The 23,877-nt window shown below is 44.4% G+C and overlaps 1 protein-coding gene across 1 annotated transcript in view; it reads right to left on the minus strand.

The window, feature by feature from the left end:
• Positions 1-23,877, minus strand: part of AKAP13 (A-kinase anchoring protein 13) — a gene marked incomplete at its 5' end in the record, with an annotated part of 150,529 nt that overhangs the window by 76,810 nt on the left and 49,842 nt on the right. Inside the window, 2 exons of the mRNA XM_084267772.1 lie at positions 12,743-12,819; positions 17,798-20,678. Coding sequence (XP_084123898.1) covers positions 12,743-12,819; positions 17,798-20,678 — 2,958 coding nt within the window. The remainder of the gene's footprint in view (positions 1-12,742; positions 12,820-17,797; positions 20,679-23,877) is intronic.

The raw sequence follows: 23,877 nt of genomic DNA on the forward strand, positions 1-23,877 counted from the left end.
ACATGTCTTTACAGCTCCAGAGCCCAGGAAAGAATGTTGATCCTGTGGAAGAAACCTATTTTTACCAAGTTTTACTCCACTTTGCTCCCTCTCCTCTAAAGATGTCTATGCAAGGGTAAGGATTCATCATGTCCACAAAGCCATCGTTAAGGACCACTTATTCCAATACATGCTATATATGTTCTCCTCTTTAACCCAATTTAAGAAAATATTCCTAAAGAAATTTCAGGACATAAACCATACATAATTAACAACCAGATATGTGGAAGTGTAGTCATTAATGAGGAATTTTCTCAGCTGTTGACACTGCTCCAGAAAAATAATGTTTATTTCTGAGGTTATAAACTACCATATGCTACATCTCCTCTACCAGCTTTTCAAAGACCCCTTTTACAGTAACATTTCTTGATGCAGGGAAAATTCCTAACTGGATTAATGGATCCAAATCCTGCTCCTATTCCTATTCCTCTCCTCTCAGAAGTAGGGAATGTCCCTGCATGCACTGGGAATGCCAGGCCAATACAGGTGCTTTAGGAAAACTTGAGTTGCTGGGTTTTTGTACTTCCCTCTCTCATTCCCCATAAGTCACAAATGCTGCACTTCCACAGCTTTAATCAACAGGTAACAAACAAATTTAAGCTGATGGACAATGATAACTGGGGCCAAAAATGTTAAAAACCAGTAGTTATTAAATCTGGGAGCCATGCAATTTGCCTGCATTGTCCTACCATCTGATTCGGGCCATCCCAGGAGCTGCAAAGGTCACCACATTGCAGAGGACAATGGAGCATCCTAACTTTCTTGCCAGTGACTACAAGGAAAGGGTTGGTTTTGTTTTCTTAGGAAGAAAGAGGAAAATGTTCTGAAGCTCTCTCTCCAGGCTAAAATCCAAAACATTTACAAGACTCAGAAGCAAGAAAGCTTGCAGATAATCAGCAGAACTGATGCCAGTTCAATCAAAGCAAACCAGTAACAGCAACTGGGAGGAGTACAGATTACGCAGCATCATTCTGTACAGAAAGAAAATACCCCTTTTGCTAGGCAACAGTTAAATAACTTAACTAGAAACCCCTTCTAGCCCAAGCTACAATTGCTGAAGGCTCAGCTAGTCATTTTGGCTATTATGTAGCATTAATCTCTTCTGTTTCTGAAGTTAGCTTTGCAGAGGGGAAAAAAAGCAGCTTCAAAACATGCAAAAATTAATGAAACCCATATGTGGGATACTGTCATTATTCCATGTTTATAAGAGGATCAGGTTTTGTTAAATGGGCTTATTTAATGCAGACGCATAAGAAAAAATACCCAGCAAAAGATCTGAAAGCTATTGAAAGAAAAATATTTTCTTTGTTAACCCAAGCAGCCAGTAACAAGCAAAAAGACACAATTTAAACTAAAAGCCACTATATATTTTGGTGCAACTGTGTTTACAGCTTCACTGACAGCTTATAAAGTTCTCCTAAGCAGAGAAACCTTTCCTAGATATATTTTACCCTTTTGACCCTTTTCACCCCCGTACTGTATTTAAGTCAGGCCAATCTAAAAATCAATGGCTTATGGAAACATCTGTTGGTACAGGCACACTATTTAGATTTTTTTCAACAGCTGTTGTTATTTTATGCTTTTTTTTTTTTTCTTTTTTTGGCTAGGTCAATTGGTAAGACTGGAAGAAAATATTAGTTGGGCTCCTTTCCTGACTTTGGTCTCTCTTCAGAGGCTGCAGACTGCACCCTGCTCCCTCCCTGCCTTGGGAGTTTGGAGGGGAGGCGGGGGGAAAGTTGGAATGTCCCCCAAGTCTGGTTTTGCTCACCAGCCGCAGACAAGAAATACAAAGGAAATACAGCTCCCAAATGGACACCTATGCTATCTCACTTATTCATCTAAATACTGGCTTAAAATATCCCCTGCTGTAGCTGCTTTCTGCCCTGCCCCAAGGAGCTAAAACCCTCGCCCGCAGCATGCCACCACCCATCTCCCTGGCTCCCCTTTCCACTTCTAACTGCTCTCCAGTAAACCCCAGGCTTGTCTTGCCTCCCCTCCTGCTATTTCTTTCCCAGGATCCAGGCATCTGCCGACATCCTCTGTAAAAGATAACACACAGTATATTTAAGAGCCCAACTGCCAAAAGGTACGCGATGCTCCAGACAGCACTATTTACCAGATAGGGAACACGCACTGCTCACAAGCAGACATGCATAAAAACAGAACGTACTTTTCAGAGGAGACTAATGCCTACCCTAAACCAAATAACAGATAAATTCAACCAAAATATCCTATTTTTCAACATTTAATTCAGCTGCTACTTGAAACCATACGTATGTATATAAATTCTGTTCCTGAAAGGAAGATAACAACTTACAAAGCTTCTAAAGTGCTCTAAAAGCCATTCTTTTCAGTGAACGTTTAAACTGCCGAGAGCCAGAGAAAGCCAATACTCTGAACAGATTTCCCCCCTCCCCTCTGTTCCTTTCAACAGAGAGGATTTGTTTAATCTTACCTTCAAAACTCCTTATTTCCCTGCCATGAACTCCTAGCGTCACTGCTGGTACTGACCGAACCGTGCCAAGCCTTGTTCCAGCGGACAGTCAGAAGAAAAGCCAGTTCAAACAGAAACTGCTTCTCTAAAGCAGGGAGAGCCCCAGGTTTGAAAGTGAAGGAGATATTTCAGCATGAAAGAATTCTAGGAGCTACTCCAAGATGCAAATTTTTGTTGTCTGGTTCACTGTAAGGATTTTAAGCCCAGAACAAGTTATTTATTTAGTCTATATACTCAGACTTATAACAAAGGCAGAGGATTCATCTGGACTCTTCTGGGTGCCTTTTGCATCGTTTACAACATACAAAATAAACCACAGCTTCCCTAAAGACAGAACACAAGTAATAAACAAGCCTGGACAAGCCAATCCAACACTGTCCCCCAAATAACCATCTATGAACAAAAAACATTTCTCTCCACATGTCCCCAAAACACAATTACACCCAGAATTTGCAAAGAGCCCTAAACCCATTTTAGCCCATGAAGCAGGGAGCAAAGGCCTCAATCTCTCTCCTCTTCCCCTTCTCACACCATTGGACCCCAATCTTTACAGTCAATGTCCCTTCAGGCATTTGCATGTGGGAAACTTTGGAAATGGTGTAAGCAATGCTCCTGCTATTTTAAAAGGCTCAAAAAGGTACATTACTGGTCTTTTCCCACCTGTCTCATGCAGGCATTTGAAGCTAAGACTTCTCCTGCATAGCTACCTGGTGAGGTAGCTATGCATTTCCTCACCCTGCTATGGTCAGTGAGTTAAAATTTCAAAGTAATAGTGGGACAAAAGACCAAGAAACACTCCTTTAATCTCAACAGCCCACACCCCCATCATGCCTTTGGCAAGAAGCAATGCAACCTGCAGTGTAGTATTTTGGAGGGGCAGAAGAGATTTCTACATTCCTAAGCAGAAGATCTCAGATTGAAAGCAGTATTTCAGAGAACTAGTTGCACCTCCAACCTTTGAAAAATGTGTATTTTGGAAATAATATCCCTCCCAACCACTTTTAGGCGTTTAACGTGTCCAGCTGTGTTAAGAAACCAAGCAAAAGTTCAATGTCAAATAAGTCAGGATTATGATCTTCTTGTGATTTATGGAGGTAAGTACAGGCTCAGACAGAAGAAAAACAAGTCACTTGATGCTAAGCAGACTTGGTACCAGGGCTCAGACTAATGAGTTTGCGAGGGTGAGGCTCACGTTCCTCCCTCTTATCTCACCAGCTGGAAGGACAACATAGAAGAAGGGAGAGCACAGCCAGCTGGTAAGAGATAGGCAGACCTAGCACCACGGTGCTTGCAAACGCAGTGTTAGTGTTTGGAGTAGAGAAGAAGGAAATGTTTCAGGACAGAGAGGCATATGGTGTTTGATAAAAGGTGCTGTACTAGCTGCAGCAAGGAATATGGCCCCCCCCCCCCCAAATTAAGTGCGTGAATAAGGTAAAACTACTGTTATCGTGGCTGTTAGTGGTATACAGGGTATATACTTCAAGGCAAAGTCTTTAGGGAGAAGTAGGATCTAACTAGGCTGAGAAAATCATAATAGGCTGAGAAAATCATAGCTAAGCATCAAGCACCGGTCCTTCCGCGGATCTGAAAGGAGAGCAGCATAACTCAGGTTAAACACCAGCAGCTAGCAACAATTCCTCTGATCCAAACTACACAAACAGAAGAGAAAGCAAACGAGATAACCCAGAAATATGTGCTCTATCTTTTGGACCAGCCTCTCGGGCACAGCTACCGCCTTCATTTTTGCTGAGTACATCACTGGCACCAAGATGCTAAACACAGTAAGCAGGAAGGGAAGGAGCAGCTAAGTTCACTGCCGCTTAAGAGAAAATCAGACGGTTAGCTACATCGAATACACGCTTACATAGGCATAAATTTAATGCATATGGCAAGCAGAAAGAGAAGGTGGAAGGAGAAGAACCTTGTTAGCTGCAAGAGATGAAGTGCAAAAGAAAGGCTGGTTTAGAACTTGTTCCCATCTGCTAATTCCAATACAGCTGATCAAGTATATTTTATTAAACGATTGCAAAACTCTGTCACATTCTTGTTACAGCCTCCATGCTGGGGTTATTCCAAAGCAGAAGTCCAAAACACAGACCACAGGAGTAAAAACAACAAACTGGCAATGGAGGGAGGTAAGCGGCAGACAGAAGAAACTCTCTCTTCATCCCTTAAGCCTACCTGCTCTGGGCTCTCCTCAAAAAACTCACTCCCGTCCGCGCCTTTCCACAGGATCTGCACATGAAGACATCAGCTCTTTGGTGTGACCGATGGCTAATACAAGTCTTCTACCAAAATTCAGAAGTTGCCTTTCCTTGAAAGCTTTGATGAATGAGCTACTGTGACAGTAAGGACAGCTACGGCTGACCACGGCCAAACACAACACCACTGCATTGCTCTATCCCTGGGGTGTTAAATTCTCACTTGCAGCTGCCTCTGCTCAGCCAAACCCACACCCTTTCATACCAGTCAAGTGCTTTTATTTTAGATATCATATCCTTGGATACCAAATCACTCACCCCTTCTGTACAGATTATGGTATTTTAATCATCCACCACAACACTAACCATCTATTCTTGTTTCACAGTCCCAAGCTTAAAGCCCTCTCTGTCACCATCAAATTGCCCCACACTACTGCACAGTGCTGACCAGCTGGAAAGATGTCCCTGACACACACACAGAGCAGTCAATCTCCTCAATGTAAGCAAGGACGCTGCATGGAAAAAGCAAACATGCAGTTATCATGCAGGCTTTTCTCTCATCTGATGTTTTAACAGCAGTTTGAGCCCAGAAACATTCTGCCACACAGCTGAGTCACTTGGGGCCACACCAGGATGTACACACGAGACCAAGCAGTCACAGCAGAGCAGAGATGCTGGAGGAAAAAGCTGGGAGATTTCCACCCTTGCATGAAAATGGTATAATAAGTTAAGACAGACCACCTAAAAAGGGGTGTGTGTGTCTGTGGGAAGAGTGAAAACGATAACAGAAAGGGGAGTCTGTGTGACTACCACAAGGCTAAATGCATTTCAATTCCATATTTCCATGGAAAGAGTTTTAACAGTTCTGGGTAAAACGCCAAATACATTTTCATAACGATTCACACTGCAGGAATGGAAACACTTAAGAGAAGAAGTGCTCTTTCTAATCTCCACTTCAACTCTACATACAGCTCTCTCTCCTTTGTCCTTTTTCATTCTTACACCATTCTTTTCATCCTTTGCTGGAAGATGAAACCAGAAACATCATGCCTGCAGACTGCTGGAGTTTATTTAGACATAACACTTATACAACATGAGTCTTGATAGGACCCCTTCCTAAAGTAATTTAAGAAGAGAATTAGTTGTTTTCACCCCTTAAATCTTTCACTGTCTTTCCTACAGTCTCAAGTTGTTGAGTATCACCTTCTAAACACTGACAGAAGAGCCATAAATGAGATACAAAGGAAAAGGTTGGAAGGAAGCTGTGTGCATATATATATACACACAGTTATGCTCCAAAGGTCCCCAAATGGCAGACCCACTGCCGACCCAACAGGCTTTCTCCCTCCATCCATCACTTTTCGCTGCAGTTCACCTTGCACAACACTTTCTGGATTTAGCACAAGCTGTCCCAGAAAGCTTCCTGAAACCCTGAGGAGGTATACTAAAAAAACCTGCCACGTTGCATAGCAAGAGAACTGAAGCCCCAGTCCACAGCTTCTGACTAAACCCCAGAATAAATGTATGGTAATATAATTAAAAACTTCTTTCTTGTGTTAATGATTCTTGGCCAGGGAAGTTTTCCTCTAAGGCGGTATAACTACCAATGAACTGTAGAAGACATAAGTCTACAAAAAAATGTAAGTGCTGGCTTCTCTACATTGCAGGGTGCCCACTTTGGTTTCCAAAGCATCAGAACACAGCCAGGTAAGTTCCTTCAGAAGGATAAAAAGCCAGTGATGTGATATGTCAAAGTACCTATTTGTCACAATAATGCAGCCTCCAACAGAAAGTCCACATTTGGTCTCCCGTGTCATCGTCTTCATTTCCTGTATACTCAGACCAGGAACTCAGAGAGCAGTAACCATGTCTACCATACAACACCTACACCACAAACCCTTAAGAGGTTTCAAAGGCAAATGAAATAATCCGTATGATACAGGAGACTGAACAATTCACAGTATTTTTTTTTCTTCAGGTACAATATTCAATGCCAGCATTCCTTTGCCACAGTAACAGTCTTATACATCCATTATTTTACAGATCCACACTTTCACAACTGCATAAAGAATTAATGTGTCTAACCACCAGAAGAGAACACCAAACCCAGCATTTTCTATACTGTAAAACCTTTAGCTCTGTACTTCACAAACATGTGGAATCATGAAGCCCTGATCCTAAAAAAAGGGCCTTAGGACACTAATGCACTAATGATAAGCAATTCATATGAGCAAATCCCTTCGTCTGAAGCAGGCACCGCAGAACACTTCTAATACTGCAAAAAGTTGCCTTTAATATGCACCCACCTCAGGATTACATCAGGAATATATGTACACAGCTCTGTCATAAAGGCAACACTATTTGCAGATGGTAAATAAAATTTTAGGTAAGTCTTGATGCTTTTAAAATGAGTGTGAAAAGGCTGGGGAATAAGCTTCCTTGCAGCTGATACTGAGAGGATGGCAGAGCCAGAAGTTTGCTTGGAGGAAATCAGGAAAACCACAGAGTATCAGGGCTACAGGCAGCAATCCTTCCTCTAAAAAGCACTGCCTGTAGTGGCTGAAGGGGAAGGCGTAGGGGATGAGACGTAACTCACCATCTCTAGAGATCAGTGAGGGCTAGCACAAGCCCCGTGGCCAAAGCTAGCCATGTGGGCGTCTTCATCTGCCCTGTCCTGCCGCAAACTCGCGCCGAGCCAAACCTGGGAGCAGCATCTTTGCTCTGAGTCGAGGACTTGGCTCCCTGTCCACGTTCCTGCTTCTCTCACTAACATCCGTGAATCCTGTGACTGAGCTTGGAAACGTCTGTCTCGAGCTGAGGATTAACAGCGTTCGGAAGAAAAAGGCACTGGAAGTGCAGCACCCAAAGAACAAAAAAAAAAGTGCCACAATAGCTGCATAAAGACCTTCCTGCTGCAGATTTCAAAGCATGGGTAATAGTAAAAGCCAAACAAGAAATCCAGCCTGGTTGGAATTTTTTCCTTTGCTTCCTCCTGCTTTTATTCCAACTCTCCTGAGCATGCACCATGGACTCACTGGTTTACGTAGTGATGCACAAACCAGACAACAAACCCCTGGGTGATCTATTCTGCACAACAAGGAATTTACTCAGGGGTTGACCGCCTGACACAATTTCCTCCTAGTTCACTTCAGCCTCTGCTTTAAAGCACCCGGGGCAGACACAGGATGCTGGTGGGTGTGAGAAAGGGCCTGCAGATGACGAGCCCAAAGCCTCGACCCAATGGATATGTGTATGTCACCCTTTAGCACTAATGCCAGGTTCAGGGCAGTCTCCTTTTTGGCTGGGTTTTTCCATGTTTACTCTAGTTACAGGACAACATTTACAAAGAGAGAGTTACACAAGTGATTTTAAAGCGGCAGGGTGAGGACACAGCCTATTGTTAAGGCTGCACTTTCCACCGCCAAACCCTGTTCTGATTTGTTTCTAACACTTCAGCCACGCGCTCTGCAGTCACCCACACTGCTGGGAAGCTTCCCACGCTGCTCTGCCGGCCCTTCGGAAAACAGGGATTGGCAATCACCATTGTACATATGTACACATGCAGATAGAGAAAATGGACTTCAGTGTGCAGAGACAACCTGAATTTTGGCAGATCCTCATGATGAATGGTTCATTAAAGCTAAGAAAATAAAGTGGAGCCTGTAGAACTGTAATGACCCCTTTGCCTTGGGTCACCGACAATGTTCAGCAGTTTTGAGCTACAAAGCATCCCTCTGCTACTGACCCACAGCCAGCACCAGCACCAGGGTCTTCTCCTGAGGACCAGCGACTAGAAAAGGTGACTGTACACCTTGGCCACAATTTTCTCAATTTATCTGCTGCCTCCTGGGAAGAGGAGCATGGAACACAACAGCTGGGGGGAAAAAGGCTCTGGATCCTTCACACTACTGTCCATCCTAATACCTACCTCCTCTCTCCCACAACCCCTTTTCCATCCAGTCCAGTGCATCCCCTCTTCCCACCTTCATCTCCTACAATCCTGTCATCCCCGTCCCCTTCCTTTGTGCACCCTGTCAGACTCCAGACAAGCTGCTCCCTTCCTCATCGTTCACTGAAGCACAAACCTGGGGGTCTACAGACCACAAGCAATGGGTAACAACAGACCCGAGGCTCTGTCCTGACAGAGCATCATCTATCTTATCTGTAAGAACTCCCAGGGAAGGCGATTTCCTAGCCTCCCTAGGTGGTCTTGCGACAGTTTCACGATGATAACAGGATGTTTTCTCAACATGCAGCCTGAATTATCCTGGCAATTTAGCAAACCAGTAAGTTAAGCTGCCATGGAAATCTGGAACTTTAATAACCACTATTATGTGTTGGCAGACTGTGAGGTTGTACAATAGTTTTCTTTTTTTTTTCTTTGCAATGAATAAAATTTAATTCTTTCAACCTCTTCTCACAGTTCTTAATCTCTTCTCGTTGTTTCCTTCTGGATCCTTTCCAGTACACCTGTGTCCTCCTCAGAGCAGGGCACCCAAAACCAGATTCGATGACACTAATGATGCCTCCGCAGTACCACACATGACTAAGTCACCTCCTGCACCTTATGGAGACACTCCTTAAATTTAACTCTAAACAAAATTTGTCTCTTTTGCAATAGCCTCTCACTGATGATTCATTTGTGGTCCGCTAAAAATTAATAAGTCTTTTTCTAACCATCCCCCTTCAGCTTAAACCTGACTTAGTAAACGTGCATTTTGACTAGTCCTTTGCAAAGGAAGCACTCTGTGGTTGCTTTTATCTCTTATCTGGACACACTCTCCAGTTTCTTAAGGTCACTCTGAACCCTAACCCTGTTTCTCTCAAGTGCCTGCAACCCCTCCCAACCTGATGTCACCAGAGAGCATTATAAACATACTTCCAAATCATTGCTGAAAATATTGCAAGTTTTCCCCTAGAAAATGACCTTGCTGATACATCACGTTACTGCTCCACCTGGATCAGTGGAGAGATGAAAGTACAAATCTTTTTAAAGCTTTGTTCTCTGTGAAGGTATTTAGAAATACTATGTTTGTTAGACTGCAACCCTGGAAAATACAGACATTAATTAAAAACCAATTCATGTGGTAAAGGTAGGATACATTAAATTCAACAGGAACTACACTAATGAAATTAATAAATAAGAAAAGACTACTTCCCAGTGAACTCTGTTTCTGGGGTCAGCCAGCAGCAATTTATCAGTCACAGGCTTAGACAACCGAAGCTGCCAGTTGAACCCAGCAGTGCAGCCTCATCCATCCTGCCACATGAAGACAAAGATTCAGCAAATATTTAATTATAACCAAGTTCTGGGATCAACACAAGAAGTACAATAGGGTACAGGTCAATTCAAACTGCTGCTTTACTTTCATAATGCTGGAGCCACCACTAAACTGTTTTAATATCACAATATGCAGAAGCCAAACCAGATTTCTCACAATTTAGAACCTAAAGTAATTCAATTAAAAAAAAATGCTAAACTCTAATTTGAATAGATCATACCAAGTTATTGCCCAGCTCTCCTCAAGATCCCCATACTAAGCAGAATGATATGGACCAGGGAAGTCTCCGTCAGGACAAGCACCCTCTGCTCAACATGAAAGGAGCTGGGGAAATTCTGGTTACAGAATTTCTATAGCTGAACAAACACAACCACTGAAAAATATGCTGGAGATTTATTAAACAGACATTTAAAAAACCTCTTTTAATTGAAAAAAAATAATTCCCATTATTTTCTTTTCAGTGCTTATAACCGTACAAACCACTATTTTCCTAAACATTCTTCAGCTGCAGCTTTTCCATGACATGCACAAGAGCATCCCTCAAAGTCTTCTGAAGCAACTGCAGGGGAAGGGGCAGGCAATTTACACCTCTAAGACTGGCGTCACAAATCCAGCTTCTTCTCAGCCTTCAGAAACCACCTCCCAGGACGGAATTTTTCCCCTTCTCTTTCCAATGCACTCTCATGCCATTCAGCCTCACTGCACTGTGTAAGAGCTTGCACTTTTTAGGCTCCAAAACATGTATTTTTTTTTAACAGCCCATTCTTCTATATATCATCTTTCCACATTGGATATTCATAAATAACACTGCAGAAAATCCTCACCCATAAAACAGGAGTTAATGCAGTTCCCAAGGTGCAAAGTTGCTGAGGGCACAGGTGAGACATCTAAATACCTGCAGCTCCCAACCAGGTGCAAGCAACAACATTTTTATTTGCAACAAGTTAAGAAAAACACTTTTACTAACCACAAAATGGCTCTGTAATGAGAAAGCAATGAGCACCTGAAAGACTTCTGGCTACAAAAAAAGAAAGTCAGCACTAAATAAAGCAGAGACGGGACGTGGCAGGAGATGCCCACTTCACCATGGCTCTTCCCAGCCAGCTCTCTACACAACCTACATGTGTGAATTAAGCTCTATTTATAAGTCCCACACTGATTTTTTTTTTTAAATGACCTTAATATAGCACAGTTGTTATTTTGTTTCTGTTGAACTTAGCAACAGGAAACCCTGTCAGCCCTGCAGCAAACTTTCCATTCCCCTGGCACTCCCATTCCTGCACCAGAAAAGCCTCCCCAAAGAGGTGTTTGACAGGGCGGGAGGGAGAGGAAGAAGGAAAGAAACACACACAAAAAGAAATCAAAATGCCTGTAAAACATGCAAAATGAAAGCCAAGTTCAACGTTTCTTTCCTTTCTTCGTGTTTGAAAGGAAAAGGCTTAACTTTAAATTTTCTAAAGATCTCTTACTTAACTACCAGACACCTCAGTATTAGTCACAAAAATTAACTTCAGGAAAGGGTTGGTTAAAAAAAATCACCAGTATCATTACACTCACACATTCCAGTAACAAAAGACTTATCAGACAACACAAATTTTAACTTGAAAAATTACTCACTCTAGTCCCTGGCTGGCTCACCAAGCAAACAGCTACAGAAATTAAGCCTTAACTTGTTAAAAACAAAATAAACCTGATTTTATTACAAGCTTTGGCAAGACTGTTCTGCTGCCTAAAGAGCTTTACTGTGGGATGAGCAAAGTTTTTTTGGTGCTCCACCCTGGAACGTTAACTCATCCCCACAATATGCTCTCTTTTAACAGCTTCATAATGGTACTCTGACACACAAACACAGCTGCTCAATGGCAACATGCACCAACACAGGCTGCAAGCAATTTAGCATTTGCACAACACTTTGGAACAGGCACAAGAAAATACATAGAAAATATAGGTGCAAACATAAATCCAGATGAGAAAGGTAAAACCGAAACACCTCTTGATAAAGCACATTATGTACTGGAGGGCTTTAAACCAAAATTAGGTTCTTGGCAAGCCCAATATTAACTTTAAAAGAAAAAAATCATCATAGCCAGTCCTTAAATATGGCAAGCACAAGTAATAAATACAATACCAACTGATTTCTGATCCCTGGCATGATCATTTTATATTGTTCCACCAACATGACAAATACAGTTTCCCCCCACATCCCCTGTAATGTCTTCCCATAATTAATTTTTCTTCCAGAAAAGGCACTAATGCTCTCAGTCAGTGATGCCTTTAGACCTTGGAGTCTGTGTACAGACCAATACCGACCGCAGCCCCAGTCCCCTCTGCCAAAAACTCACCTGGAGAGGCAAAGCTGAGAAGGATGGAGTGACTCGCCAGGCCAACATAGGCAGGTGTGGGGACCTTGATGGCACTGCCAGCCCCCCCCAAGCATCACTTTTAACAAATTATATACTAATTTTGGTACTACCCTGCCTCACAAAGAACTTTACACGTCAATCCCTATGTCATTGACTGAGAAAAATAAATGTGGCTTAATTCAGTGGTTGAAATACGCCTAGCGTGAAAAAAACCCCACGCTGTATTTAAAGGACTAACACGTCACTGAGGTTAATATATTTCAGGTTTGCAAGGCCTGTGGAAAGTAAATCAGCTTATTAGATGTCTGACCACAGCAGCAATGACATTTCTTTAAAAATGCACAATGCCTAATCAACACTCACCGCTTCCTCATGGGCTGCACTCTCATCACCATCCTTCAGAAAATCCACCTCGTCTTCAGTTTTCATTTCCAACTTCCCTGAGAAAACAGAGGGTTTGCACAGGCAATTTAAAACCAAACTTCTCTCAGCAAGGCTGATAATTTCCTGTATATTCAAATCAGTCTCAACCAAAAGAAAAAAAAAAAAACCCAACCAACCAACCCCAAAACCCCTTCAACAAGTCTACTGGACTTCCAAAGTCTGGTTTCATTCTGGACTTTACACATTGTCTGTTATTAGTTGCAACAACTGTTGTGCCTGGGACTTAAGGAAAGTCCTGGAAGGCTCTACATGATGCATGAGCATTTGTACTTCATTGGTTCCCATTCATTTAGCTAAAAGACCTAAAATTTTTGTTGGTTTTCCTCCTACTGTAACCTGAAGATAGTACAATAAACCAGCCCTGATTTCTTAACTGCTATTTTAAGTGTTGAAAAAATAAAAATGAACAAAAATCACAAGTTTTGAAAATTCAGCCCACATCTGTTGCCTTAAGGATGACCATTACGTCCCTGGACTAGGAAACCCTGTCCTGCTGGAATCCTCAAAGTCCCTGATGATTTTCCCCTTCCTCATGGTCCCATGATGGCATCATCACTGCAGTGGTACAAACATTATGGCCCAGCTGTCTTTTCTGCCCTGTAAAGACTTAATCAGTCACCATTTGATAGGTGTTCCCCTTTGTCTACCTTTCCCTGGTATAAAGTCAGTGTCCTAATACTCTTTCAGCCCTAAGCTAATGACTCTCATGACATACAAGATACTTTTAGAAGAAGTGATTGACCAAAGCCACCCAGATGGAGAGTGGCTGTGTTAGGGCTAAATACCCTCTAATCCCACTGCCTCTCTCATTTCTACTTAAAGCAAACACTAGATGGGTGACAACGCCTTCTTAAGGGCAACACTGATTTGCAGTGAGTTTACCCATTCAGGGATTTAGGCAAGAGGAACCTCCCATCTTCACAAAGAAATTGCTGTAACAACTGTTATCAATGTTTTTTCAATTGGCATTAAAGTCTATCCTTTACTTTGGGAATATCTGGTTCTGCAGTGCTGGATAAACTAATCCACCACCACTAAGTCAAAGTGGCATGATTTTGCCTTGATTAGATGAGTTTGTGTGCAGGCTCTCAGAAAGCAGAGGTCATGCTACCAATTTCTGCACATCCCATTTGTTGGCAAAGCAAAGATCACAGTTGTGGCAAGCTCTGCATGGGGTCACAGCAATGCCACGATGGCCAAGGTCTTGGTTCAAAGACAGAACCTGGGAGGCAAAAACCTCCCATGCACTGAAGACAGGAGAAGCAAGCTGCACAGTGATACTCCATGCTGGCTAAGAACTGGGACCAAGCCACGTACCTTCAGGATTAAATTCAAGGGGACAATTTTTGCACTCTGCTACTTTCTAAACTTCTATTAATAGATATATCCCAAACAAAAAGCACTGTAACACAACCACAGAGCTCTCTGGGCCACAATGCACCTTACCACATGTCATATCATCAATGACATATGTTATGGGGTCATCCAGCTACTCTAACTGGGTGAAGGAAATTGTAGTAAGCACTTTTCCATAGGGAAATACCATTGAGGAGAATAAGGTGATATTTTTCTATCTAGCAATGTATGTTTTCTTTAAATGCTGAGACCTACAAGAGCTACACTTGGGATATCTCTCCCAAGAGAAGAGCTGAGAAGCAGTAATTATGGTATTCGTTAACTTAACATGCCAAACCCCAACCATAGAACCTAACCTTGCTGGGGTCACTTTCTGCCAAGAAGCTGCATCTACCTGGAGGTGTTCTGTCAGCATAAACACATGCCAGTTTCTCTTCTCTTCTCTGCCCGCCTGGCTACTGAGGTATGATTTCATATCCTAACTGCTGGCTTTTCTTTAATGAGTAGTATCTATCTGCCTGACTTGCAAATAATGCGCTTGCAGAACCCATTACTCAGCTATAATGCAGCTCTGAGTCTAAAGCTGACAGCATGAGGAGCTGCCTTATTAAAAAGTACAATCTTCTAGCTTCATTACTTTCCTTCAGTGTTGTCATCACTCACTAGATACTTGTCTGGATAAGGCAATTAACCCTTTGAAGTCTCTGTTTTGGGGTAGGCAATGAGATAAACAGGTAAATATTTGGGAGTAATTTCACAATATAAATAAAAAAAATCAAAGAGCTCAATGGCTACAGAAATTATCAGCCAGTTACATCACTGATAAATTAGTGTGACAATAAAACTCTCCGACCACACGTGTTTCTGAGAAACATCCTTCTGACCTACACTTCCTTTGGGAAGGCTTTATTACAGCAGTCTATTCAAAAGGCATCTGATTCATTCTGCTGAGTACTGATGACTCCTGCACAGCTACAAAACACTCTGTACAAGCCCAGGCTGAAGGGAAAACTCCCCAGCACTGACAACAGCAAAGAAATGACACAAAGAATTGAAGGCTGCCACTGAACTACGGTGCAAAACACACTACCCAAAGCCTAGACAGTGACATGAAGAATGTACACAGCGACAGTAATAAACAATAAATCTGTTCTGTTGAGTTACTGCCATATCAGAGTTCTAGATGCTGCTTTATAGTAGGTGAATTTCAGAAATATTTCAAATATATAGCAATGTGCACAAGCAGCTCAGAAAACCAACCGCGTCCTGGGCTTCATCACAGGCAGTGTGGCCTGTAGGCCAAGGGAGGGGATTCTGCCTCACTGCTCTGCTCTGGTGAGACCTGCTCCCCCCACAGTGCTGCAGCCAGCTTGGGGGTCCCCAGTACAGGAAAGACATGAAGCTGTTGGAGTGGGTTCAGAGGAGGGCACGAACCTCATCAGGGAGCTGGAGCATCTCTGATACGAAGACTTGAGCTTGTTCAGCCTGGAAAAAAGGCTTCACGGAGACCTAATTACAGCCTACCATTACCTGAATGGGCCTACTGGAGTGTAGAGATGGGATGTGGGGGAATGGTTTCAAGCTGAAAAAGGGCAGGTTTAGATTAGATATTAGGAAGAAATCGTGGTGAGGCACTGGCACAGCTTGCCAAGAGAGGTTGTGGAAGCCCCATCCCTGGCAGAGTTCAAGGCTGGGTTGGATGGGGCCTGGGCTAGTGGAAGATGTCCCTGCCCACGGCAGGGTGGTTGAACTAGATGATCTTTGAGGTCCCTTCCAACCCAAACCAGTCTGTGATTCTATGAAATGGTGAACTTGGATTCATAACAGTCACTTGTCTCTATTTTAAACTAATAATTTATTTGGGCATCTGTAGCATTATGCCTCAGAGCAATCCTAAATTCAAGAGAAGATATTCCAGTTGAAATTTTGCTTTGTGCTTCATCCCACTGCAAATAAACAGTTCTTCCTTATGGAGAGGTCAAACCATTGTATTACAAGACCTTTTATCCCTAAATCCTTCCGCATGGTAAGTCTATAACAGGATCACCTCCTTCCCCCCTCCCTTTTCACATCCTAACACAAAATCATGCCTTAAAATTACTTTCCTACCTCAGTCACTTTCTTACTGGGCTGCTTATTCCCTTGTCTTTTTAAAATCTTGCCTAGACAACATGATGCCTCCCAAAATTCAACCAGAGATGAGGACCTGGACGGATGGTTGGAGCCACTCCCCTACTCAACTGTCAAACCGCCACAGCACTAAAATATGTTTCTTTCCAAACCCAGCAAATCCTCCTTTAAATCTTCATACTTATTTACTAATGATGTCTTGACTAACATCTACTAGTTATCTCTTGATATAAACTTTGTAAAAATCCTCAACTCAAAAAAAGGGTTTGCTGGGCCCATCATTGAACCCCTCACCCCCCCCCCCCCAAATCTTTTCCGCTGCTCCCAGTTATTCTGCTATTATGTATCAGAACAAATCCTCTGTCATCACCCCATTCCACATTGAGACTGAAGAAACAGCTCCCATCATCAAAGCAGTGAAAAAGCTTTATAGTACAACTTCATGATTTATATCATGCCAGATTTTTTTTTTTAATCATTTGTTTTGTTTGTTTGTTTGGTGCTGGGAAAGCAAGAGGCACTGTATCATTTTCTCATAGCAAAGAAATAAATGGCAACTGAAAAAGTTCAGCTGCTTCCATTTAACAGCTGCCTGAACAGGTGGAATATAAAGACCAGATTAGCTCCATGCTTCAGTAGCAAATTCACCTATTATTTAATTTCAGGCTGGAGCAAACTACCCATTTCTCTTCCATTCACTTTAATCCCTTTATTTCCCCTTTCAGAGTTACCTGGTGATGTTTTCTATTAGCTCCTGTCACACAGCACACTGCTCTCCCCCATCACCGCTCATCCACGGGGAACACCGGTCCTGCTTCCCAGCTGGTTGCCACAAGCAAAACTCATCCTCTGAGCTCCAGTACTGCTTAAAGGCACTGGAAACACCACCAGCTGCTCTGTCCGGCAAAAACGCTGTGCAGTCCGGAACAGGCGGGCGGGGGGGAAGGGAGGGGGTAGGGTTTGCTGGCTCTTTTCAATGACCTAATACTGTTAATTAGGAAGTGGCTTTGCGCAGTTCAGGACACCAACAGCTGTTTCAAGCACACAAGCAAAGAAAATGCAGGAGAACCCTACTGCACTCTTTGGCTCCACGTTTGCAAAAATAAAAGGTGAAGCAAAGGAATAGCACTAACCAAATAAACCCTCAGGCCCACATGAATGCACCTAACTTGACAAAACAGCAAGTTCCTCCCTCCCATTCATTCCTTCTCCAAGCAGGATTTACATGCTAGAAATTTTTCTGCATGAATTCATAGATGATGTCCTCTCCTTACTTCCAGTGCCAGCCAAGCAACATGTGTTTGAACTGAAAAGTTTTAATGTAATTTCAGATTTCTTCCTTCTTAGAAGAAAAACCTCAAAACACCTACACTTCCGTCTGCAAAGAAGGCCTCCCACTCCTTTTTCCCTTCCTTTGGTGATGAGATGCTAGAGGTACACCTACAAAGGAAAAACTTAGCAAGTAGAAAACAAACAGACTTCTCCTACCTGTAACAGGCTCCACTCCTTGCACTACCGGGTCGATGCTCCTCTTCGTTGTCGAGGAATGTAAATCCCCTTCTCCATTAAGGCTGGCTCCCACATCCACTGCAGCCTGGGGCTCAAGCCCCACCTTTTCTGCAGCTGGTAATTCAGGGGAGCAAGGTGTCTCTGATGCAAAAACCACTGCATCAAAAGTTTTGACCGTTTTAGGAACTTTATCCAGAGAGAAGCCATCGTCTGCCGAAACCAAACTCTTAACTCCCACATTTTCCAGTGATTGAACAGCAAGTTTACGGCACGAACATGGCGAGAGGGGCAGTGCGGGTACGGCTTGGCTTTGCTTTCCATCGGGCTCAGCCAAGACCTCCCCCTGAGCTGCTTTCGCAGTGGGACCAGCATCCCTCTCGCCGGATGAATAAACAGTGTCGGTGCTGGAGTCGCTGTCACACGTGGGCTCTTCTGCAATGGGCTGAAGCGCTGCCCGCGGAAGCACACATTCCATATCCTGCTGCTCTTCCGGATACGCTGCGACAGGGGTTACTGCCACTGGCCTTAACACTTCCTTACCCCCACAGGCATCACTTGGGGCTCCCATTTCTGAAGCATCCTTTAATTCCGGGGTACTGCTGTGTGGGGAGGCTCCCTGTTGGGTTTGACTGGGATCACGTTCTTGGTTCAGCCCTGCATCCTGAGATGGATCGCTCTCCACACCTGGTGACTCACCTGCCAATGTGGGTCCGTGCATGGTGCCTTCTCCTGCACCCATCGCCTCAGTCTCGCAAGCTTCTTTGGCGGGGACCGTTCCATTCAGCCCAGCATCCACATCGCTGCTGCCTGCCACAGGCCCTCCCTGACTGCATGCAGAGGGTTTCACAACAGCGGTAAGAAGTTCCTCCAACAAAACCTGCTGCTGACCACTTGCACAAGCCTCCTGGTCAGGCTCAGCTTTGCCTCCTTCAGCCTGTTGCAAGAGGCTCTGCTCTGGCGAGCCCTCGGCCCCACCATGGTCTCCAGGCCAGTCAGCGCTGGCAGCTGCCCTGCCATGCTCCCCGCTGTGCTGTTGGACAAGGTCTGTCGAGCCTGCCGCTGCCGCCACCACTTCCTGACTTTGTTTAGATTCTCCATTATGAATTACAGAGGGTGTGCCCAATAAATTATCCTCAGCACAGTCTGCGCCCTTGGCACATGGAGCTAATCCAGGGTCATTACCTTGCAGAACTGCCTCCTGCCCGGGAGGTGCCACTGCTGCATCTCCTTCCTGTCTCGCAGCCAGTCCCTCTTCTCCGGGTAGGGGAGCAAGTGGTTTTGTCTCCTCCCTCAGCCCCTCCTGCTTCAAAGCACACTCTGCTATCTCTGCTTTGGTTTGTGCAGGCTCTTTTTCTACCAGAGGTGTGCTTGTATCCTCTGGAGGGAGCGATGCAGGCCCATGCTTGCTCTCTTGAGCAGTGTCCAGTTTTAAGCTGTCGCCCATTTCATCTGTAGCAACAGTCTGGTCAGCAGATGGGTAACAGCTACCAGCTTCTTGACCTCCGCCTGCAGAATTTATGCTTCCTCCATTGCTGCTGCTGCTAGTATCAGTTCCTGCTGGCTTCTCATCACAGGCTTCGCTGCCCTCCGTTGTTTCAGCCACACATTGTGTGATCTCACTGGTCTCCTGGCCACGCATAAGTTCCGTGTTGCTTTCATGAGATCCACCAACATCATTGTTTTCAGGCTTAGCATCAGGGTCATCAGTTTCCACACTGTCTTCCAATGATGCCAAGCTGGATTTCCCATCTGTGCAACCCACTTCCACCTGCCCTTCTTGCTCCCCACTCTTTCCACTGCCATGGTTTTCCAAACCAGGAACAGGTTTTGATGCATGTACAGGAAGCTCCACCCCATTCACTGCTGGCAATGCTGCTCCGGTGCTTGCAGTGACATCCTGCCTCACTGCAACACAGGCATCACACTGGCTTTCCAATGAGCCACTGCTTACCCGATCAGCACTCGAGCCTGCTCCAGCCTCTTTGCTATTGCCAGTCCTGCAGAAGTCAACGGAGACGTCGCCAGTGCCGCTGTCTACATTCACACTGTCATGTGCTGACACCTCTCCCACATTTGCATCCTCCCCATCTGAACAGTCAGTCACCTTAAAACCACTGAGTAAAGGCTGAACAGTACTGGGTGACTCTTCCTTAGCTGACAGTTGCTCTTCTAGGCTTGTAGTCCTCCTTTCACCAGCCTCAGCCATCCCATCCTCTACCTGCTGCTGGCTCGCAGCCCTCTCAGCTGCCCCAGTACAGTTCCTGCATTCAGTTTGGCCCATAGCCACATCCACACCCTCCAAGGAAGCTGGAACTTCTGCAGTTTCAGTAACAGTAAGAGCTCTTTCAGCTCCACAGTCCTTGCTGGGTTGAGCTTCCTGGTGGGGATTATCTTTACTGCACAAGCTGGCTTGCTGCAGAACAACTTCAGAAGATGTCATTCCAGCTTCCTCATTTGTATTTCCACAGGGTGGATGATTTACACCACCATTTACATGCACACACAGGCTCACTGTGCAGTCTTCATCTGATACAGTCCTGGAGTCTTCAGCAGAGGTTAGCCCCTCCTCTTCCTTCTTACTCAACTTCACTGTGTTTTCACTTTCATCAAAGCTCTCTATGCTCAGAAAGTCAGGTGACACCCCCAAACTCCTGCTGTTGCATTTCTCCTCCTGGTGGGTTTGGTCTGAGAGCTGCCCGATGTCCAGGTGAACGGAATTGAATAGGCCTTCCTGCTTTCCTTCTCCTGCCATTTCTTCTAGGGTCTCAGGGGCAGTAGTTGGGTGACCATCTGGCTCATCTCCTTTAGCACAGCTGCTTCCACAATCTCCCAGCACAGGCTCTGTCTGCTGCTTTAAACTCTGTAACCAGACACACAAAACAAAAACATTACTTTGCTCTGTCACACACTTACATTGTCTCTATCAGCTACAAGAGCAGTATCTCCACAATCCTATTCCCTGTGACTCCCACTCCTTCTGTACCTCTAGCTGGTGTCACCCGTGATGGTTATCCACATGCTGCAATAGGTACTTTGTGTTGGTTTTGTTGCACAATAATACTGAAATTATTAGAATTACAAAAAGGTTTCTTGGAAGGAGCATCCAGAGGTCATCTAGTCCAATCTCCTGCCTGAAGCTGGACTATCACCAGCCCAGTATCAGGTCAACCGCAACTTCATCATGCTGAGTCCCCAAAACCTCCAATGATGAAGTACCCACCACCCCTCTGGGCAATCTGCTCCCATGCCACACCATCCTCCCAATAAAGTAGTTTTTCCTAACGGCCAGTCTCAACACTCTGAAGCTGAAATTTGTCCCTCTATCCCTTTGTTACACCATCTGCCACCACTGAGAACTGCAATCTTTGTAATTGCTCTTCAAGCAGCTGCAGTAATATTTCTTGAGTGCACTTAAACTCAAGATGAGTAAACATCAGAATTCAATCTACCAAATAATGCAAATATATACCAGCCTGGTCCCAAAGGGTTTGAGCAAATGCTGCTGAAAAGCAACTTCAGATCCCTGCCCGATGGCACTCCCCAGTTCTCATCAGCATTGCTCAATTGTCTCTATATTGATGGAGATGCTACTTCAGACATGGGAATTGGCTGATGATGTCCAAACACCACCACTTGTCTCCTACTCCTAGGACTGAGCTAATCATCTAATCTATTCCTGAGAATTTCAGGCATAATTAAATATCTGAAATTCACTTCCTAAATGGAAATAAAAAAAAATGAGAACAATGATGCAGTATTCAAATTAAAACATGCATTATCATGGAACAGTAACACCCCACTCAATTCCTCTCGAGTCTGCATTTTCCTTACAGAGTATCCACTTAGTCAAGGATCCCCCAAGTTTTTATAGTGTGATACAATCAAACCTTTTAGTTAAAAAGAACTCTTGGTTTCAGTATCTTCTTTTTTCTTTCTCTTTGCTGCATATCACTGTTCACATCTTCGAAAAAGCGACTCGTTGAATTAACGAGTGACCTCAATCCTTCAATGTACACCTCACTGAGCTCCCTTGATTTGCTGTGGCAGAGTTGGGGTTTTGCAGTGTAAACTTTTGGAGGTCACACTGGTTTCTCAGTAAGTGCCTGCAAGTCTCCACAAATACAAAACTCCAATGATCTATTTCAAATCTGGGGGGGGGGGGGGTGTGCATTTATTTCTAAAAATACTCCAAAAGATACATGCATTCTAGGAGCCTAACTTAAAAGAGTGCTGTGATTTTATTTTTTTAAGACTCTAGTTCTCAGAGAAACACATTTGCACAGCAAAAACCTAAGCTTAAACAGCCTCTCCTCTCTTGAATACTGAAACAGCCAAACCAGTTTGTTTTTTGTTAACAAAAGCAAACTCTCGAGCATACACAAACAGTGGATAAAATCACCACCACTACATTAAGGATATTGCATTTAGTTGTCTTTCCACACTCTGAGGTTTGCAAATGATGAGCACCACCACCAAATCACAGACCACTAACCATACTTCTGGTGATTACCATCAATCTCCTAGTTAAAATAATCCTGCAATCCAACTCTCATATATGCCAGAGCTCCCTGTTTTTGAGGTATCCCAGAATAGATTACAGTTGGAAACAGGCAGCATGGCATCTCCACCCATCATGCAGCACCAGGGATGGGATGCAAGGTTCTGTGTGCAGTGGTACCAACAGGCTGCAGCTATTTTTTGCAGGGCCAGAGCAACAGGATCAAGCGACATGCTGTCTGTCTGATGGCTATAACCCCATGGCACAGCACAGAGATCACACTGCTGGTTCCCAGCCAGGATGGACAGACCCAGACAACAGCAGTGCTTACTTGGGAACAAGAAAGTTTTTCAAAAGGAGGGACTGCACCAGCCCCAGCATTCTCACAGTGGAATCACCCGGCCGATAGCCTGAAAAATAGAGCCATCTCCAAAGGAAGCCAACTGACTTTAAACTGACCCAAAGTGAACCTAGATGAAATAATTACAGGGCTGCTTTCCAAATTCAAATCAGATTAGATGTGAAGCGAAACAGCGCTGGAAAGAAAAAGTCTAAACATAGCCTTTTCTGATTTCATTGTCAGGCAAAATGTACCCATCTGGCATTTGCCCGAGCAAACAAGAAGTGAGCTGGCTATGCTGGCTATGCTTCAGTGTCTTCTGATGGAAAGGGGAAACGATTTCACAGCTAACTTGGGTTTGCCACTCATGCAACTGGTTCCTGTTGCGATCGGGAGTAATTAACATCTCAGGCACCCTGGGAAGGGTGAAAATAGCTCAGAGTGGCCCGAACATCTCCCCAGCCCCCTGCCTGCAGACAACGATTCTCCCCTTCCTTAGTGGAACAAAAATATCCTGTCATTTAGAACACACACTTCTGTAACGGCAGATGTGTGATCTGGTGAATACACCCACACGGGATGCCAGCTGCGCAAGATGCATGGGTGTTTCTGAGAAGTGTCACTGAAGTGTCCCTCCAACTGTTTCACCTTCCCGTCCTGAGTCCCTATGACACCTACTGTTCAGCAGCAAGAGGAAGCCCTTTCACAGCCCCACAGCTCCTGCAGTCTGACTGCCACAGGGTCCCCAAGAAGTGCAGCAAGCTGATCACTATGGACACTTACCCTGTGTGGCTGGGACAGGCTTGTCCTGACTCCTACACCAAAGCCAAGGAAACATCTGTTTTCTCCATGCATCCCAGAGACTTTCTCCTCAGTCTCCTCTCTGAGCCTGAAAACTTTGCATCTAAATACACACACACACCGTGTGCAGGCTCCCCCAGACCCAGCCCTGCTCCAGAGCCTGCCTTATGCTGCCTGATGTCCCTCTGGGATGTCTGGCAATCAGGTCTACCCCCAGGGAGGTTTCCCTGCCCACCCAGGCAGATCCCACCCTAATGGAGAAGGTAGGAGCTGGGAGCAGAGCGAGCCCATGAGGCTCCAGAGAGCTGGTGTCGCATTGCCCCAAGCCTGCTCCTCTGCAGAGAGAGAAAGATTTGCTGCCAGGTATATCTTTATCAGATGTCCCTGTGCTCAAGCAAGAAGAAAACAGGCAGGTGTCCA

This window comes from Gallinula chloropus (assembly GCF_964237585.1).
Source record: "Gallinula chloropus genome assembly, chromosome: 9".
Lineage (NCBI taxonomy): Eukaryota > Metazoa > Chordata > Aves > Gruiformes > Rallidae > Gallinula > Gallinula chloropus.